The sequence below is a fragment of the Mus caroli genome, chromosome 7 (assembly GCF_900094665.2).
Source record: "Mus caroli chromosome 7, CAROLI_EIJ_v1.1, whole genome shotgun sequence".
NCBI classification, from domain to species: domain Eukaryota; kingdom Metazoa; phylum Chordata; class Mammalia; order Rodentia; family Muridae; genus Mus; species Mus caroli.
In genome coordinates this window covers 29,268,802-29,272,856 of record NC_034576.1, presented here as the reverse complement: position 1 = coordinate 29,272,856, position 4,055 = coordinate 29,268,802, and the positions used below count along the sequence as shown (strand labels likewise).

Here is a 4,055-nt window from a genome sequence, read left to right as displayed (position 1 = left end):
CCCCTCCCCTCCTCTTCTCTTCCTTCCTTTCTATCTTTCTTTCTTTTCTGGAGACAAGGTCTCCAGTATCCCATGCTGAACCTGAACTAACTATGTGTCCAAAGAAGACCTTGCATTTCTGATCCTCTTGCTTCCACCTCCCTGCTGGAATTATTATAGTCAAGCACCACCACACCCAGCTTGGTGTCTGTCTGTCTGTCTACCTATCTATCTATATGATGGAATCTATCTATGTTGCCCAGGTTGGCTTCTAACTCTTTGGGTCAAATAATGCTTCTCCCTTAACCTCCCTGCAAGCTGGGAAAATAAGCACCCATCACACACAATTCAGCTTTCTTTTTAGCAGTGATCTTACTTTGTAGCTCAGGCTGTCCTGAGACTCTGTGTAGCCCAGGCTAGGATCCCCCTGAGTGCTGGGATTGCGGATGTGAGCCTGCTTGGACTTATTTTTACATGTGCTGTCTCTGCATCTGAAACAGGGCCTTAATTTTTATTTATTTTAATAGTCACGAAGTGAGCTTTGGCAACAATGGATCCCTTTACCCCCTGGCAGAGCAGCTATAGTATTGTTAGTGTTTTGCTGATACAGCTCTGTACAGTTGAGCATCAACTCCTGATGTTTTTCCCATGAACTTAATTATTTTGGGTGCAGGATTTTATGTAGGATATGGTTTTGGGATACACATAGGTAGTATTTTTTTTTTCCAGAAATGCCTGTTTACAGGAGGTTCGGTCTATCACTTATAGTAGGCATTGCTTTAGGCCCTGCCATCTGTCTATAGACATTTCCTTCCTTCTGGAACAGAGAAGCAGTGTGTTTCTTTCTTGTTCTCTTTCAGATTTGGAGTCTAGATTCAAGACCGATACTTCATCTTCAGACAAGGGCATTTGTGAAGTATATTCGTTACAGTGGGAGTTGATTGAGAAAATTAAGAACCTAAGCCCTCAGGGTTCTGGTCTTAGTGATGATCAGGGATGTAAACCCAAGACTGGGCTACAAAAGGAACCGCAGGAGGGTTATTTTAGGCAGTTGAAAATTACCTCTGAAAAAGTCACATATGAAAAGCACAGTTTCCTTTCTGAGTACCAGAGAGTTCAGAATGGAGAAAAGTTCTATGAATGTAAAGAGTGTAGGAAGACCTTTATCCGCCGCTCAACGCTTAGTCAGCACTTGAGGATCCACACCGGCGAGAAACCTTACAAATGCAAGGAGTGTGGGCAACCCTTCAGACAGCGGGCGCACCTTATCCGACATCACAAACTTCACACTGGTGAGAAGCCCTATGAGTGTAAGGACTGTGGGAAGGCCTTTACAGTGCTCCAGGAACTCACACAGCACCAGCGTCTTCACACTGGTGAGAAGCCGTACGAATGCAAGGAGTGTGGAAAGGCCTTCCGGGTCCATCAGCAGCTGGCTCGGCATCAGAGGATTCACACTGGGGAGAAGCCCTATGAGTGCAAGGACTGTGGGAAGACCTTCAGACAGTGCACACACCTTACCCGACACCAGAGACTTCACACTTCTGAGAAATTGTATGAATGTAAGGAGTGTGGGAAAGCCTTCGTGTGTGGCCCAGACCTTCGAGTACATCAGAAAATCCACTTTGGTGAGAAGCCCTATGCATGTAAGGACTGTGGTAAGTCCTTCAGAATATGCCAACAGCTGACCGTCCACCAGAGTATTCACACTGGGGAGAAACCCTATGAATGTAAGGAATGTGGGAAGACCTTCAGATTGAGGCAGCAGCTTGTTCGCCATCAGAGAATCCATACCCACGAAAGACCCTATGAGTGTCTGGAATGCTGGAAGACCTTCAGTAGTTACTCCCAGCTGATTTCACATCAGAGCATTCATGTTGGGGAGAGACCGTACGAGTGTGAAGAGTGTGGGAAGGCCTTCCGGCTGCTCTCGCAGCTCACTCAGCACCAGAGCATCCATACAGGCGAGAAGCCTTATGAATGCCAGGAGTGTAGAAAACCCTTCCGGCTGTTGTCACAGCTCACTCAGCACCGGAGCATCCACACCGGCGAGAAGCCTTATGAATGCAAGGACTGTGGCAAGGCTTTTAGACTTTATTCATTTCTTTCTCAGCACCAGAGGATCCACACTGGTGAGAAGCCTTACAAATGTAAGGAGTGTAAGAAGGCCTTCAGACAGCACTCACACCTGACCCAGCACCAGAAGGTCCACAGTGGAACCTGACAAGCTCTATACCAAGTAGTAACATGTCAGGAAGTCCATTTTTAAGAATAATTTATTTTGTGCTTGTAAGTAAGCATAAATAAGACTGTGTTGCTTTAAAAGCTCACCATCCCCACTTAAACATTACATTTCTTCAGCAAATTCCCATGAAAGAATATTTGATGAATGTAGGGAAATGTTTAGCCTCATCTGTTATCATCTACATCTCACCACTCTCTTCCAGTGTGACACTGGACAGGACCCTAAGCATTAATGCCTTGTTTTGCTCACTGTCAAAGTGGTGGCAATAGCACTTACACATACTATTTATTGTTATGTAACAAATTAAATAGAAAAACAGTAGATTAAATAATACACTTGTATTATCTAAATATTTCTATAGATCAAGAGTCCAGGTATGCCTTAGTTGGGTCTTTGAGGTTTCAGCTAAGGCTGGCCCTCACCCGAAAGCTTAGCTAGAGAAGGATCCACACTGGAGGGAACAGGTTAGACACCTGAATTCATTTCTTTAAGAGCTGATCCATTGGAATTCTCAGTTTCTGGATGGCCATTGGCTGGAAGATGAGTGAAGCTCCCAGCCATATTGGCTGTCCAGTGTGGCTGCTGCTCTAATGATATTGCACAAGCCAAGAAAGGTGGCTGCTAGCAGGATGGAGGCCAGCTAGCCAGACTGACATGATAATCTGTGCAGTCTAATCACAGAAGGAGCATCCAGTCATTTTACCACATTCTACTGGTTAAATGTAGTTATCAGACCAGCTTACTCCAGAAGTCTCATGAAATTGAATGTCACGAGGAGGCTGGTGAGTGAGGCCAGGGTAGAGCCCACCTGCTGTACTGCACAACAGCACTGACTTGAGGATAAAGTAGTCAACACTTGACCAACCAGCAGTCATGGTAGCACGTATCATACAATAATGTCTGTGATTCTTACTGCCAGTATTGTCAATTCATGTGAAAGGAAGATGATCCCGTGGAAGCAATAAATGTAGAAATGCCTCCTTCCACATCTCTGCATTTATAAACCTCAACATAATTTCTCCTGGGTAAGACCTAGGAAATCATAGGAAATGGGAGATTTTTGTCACTTGAGCAAAAACTTCATGTTGAAAGGAGACTGAGTTTCATGAATGTGTGTTGTTTAAAACATAACTATTAAGGAATCCGAGGAAATGACTTCTTCACATTTTAAAAAAGCAGCTCATTTAGAATCCCTTCTCTGACCAAATTCATGTTTAATCACGCAGTCTCAAGGATAGCAGAAGGGACAACTAGCAGCTTAGGGATCTCATTTTTATGCACACACATATGTAAGTCTTGGGGCCACGGAAGTGCCTGTGTGGGTAAAGCGCTTGCTGTGTAAGCTTGAGGACCCAACTTTGGATCCCCAGAACTCAAGTTAACTGCCAGGTAGATGTAGTGGCTCACTGTAATCCCAGCCTCTGGAGATAGAGACCAGATATCCAAAGCAAGATGGCTAGCTATATTGGCAAGCTCTGGGTTGGATTGAGAGCCCCTGCCCCAGTGCATACAGTGGAAGAGTGACTGGACATGGTTCCTCAGATAACCCAGGATCTCCACATGCACCTGTGTACAAGACCACTACACACACACAAACATAAATACAAATAAATACCGTGCACACACAAACACATAAAGACGTTTTATAGTCAATATATGCCCAGATTGGTATATTTTCTCTTTAAAAAAAAAAAAAAAATGTAAGTACACAGTTGCTCTCTTCAGACCCACCAGAAGAGGGCATCAGATCTCATTACGGATGGTTGTGAGCCACCATGTGGTTGCTGGGAATTGAACTCAGGACCTTTGGAAGAGCAGTCAGTGCTTTTTT

General features: G+C 44.5%; 1 protein-coding gene across 2 annotated transcripts in view; it reads left to right on the top strand.

Annotated features, from left to right (window-relative positions):
• LOC110297307 (zinc finger protein 14) overlaps positions 1-3,366 on the top strand; it is a 30,968-nt gene extending 27,602 nt beyond the window's left edge. The window contains exon 4 of one of the 2 annotated variants that reach the window (XM_029479722.1): positions 840-3,366. In XM_029479722.1, the coding sequence (XP_029335582.1) occupies positions 840-2,203 (1,364 nt within the window). In that variant the 3' untranslated portion in view covers positions 2,204-3,366. The remainder of the gene's footprint in view (positions 1-839) is intronic. The other variant, XM_029479723.1, reaches the window with a different exon arrangement.
• The last annotated feature ends 689 nt before the right edge of the window (positions 3,367-4,055 follow it).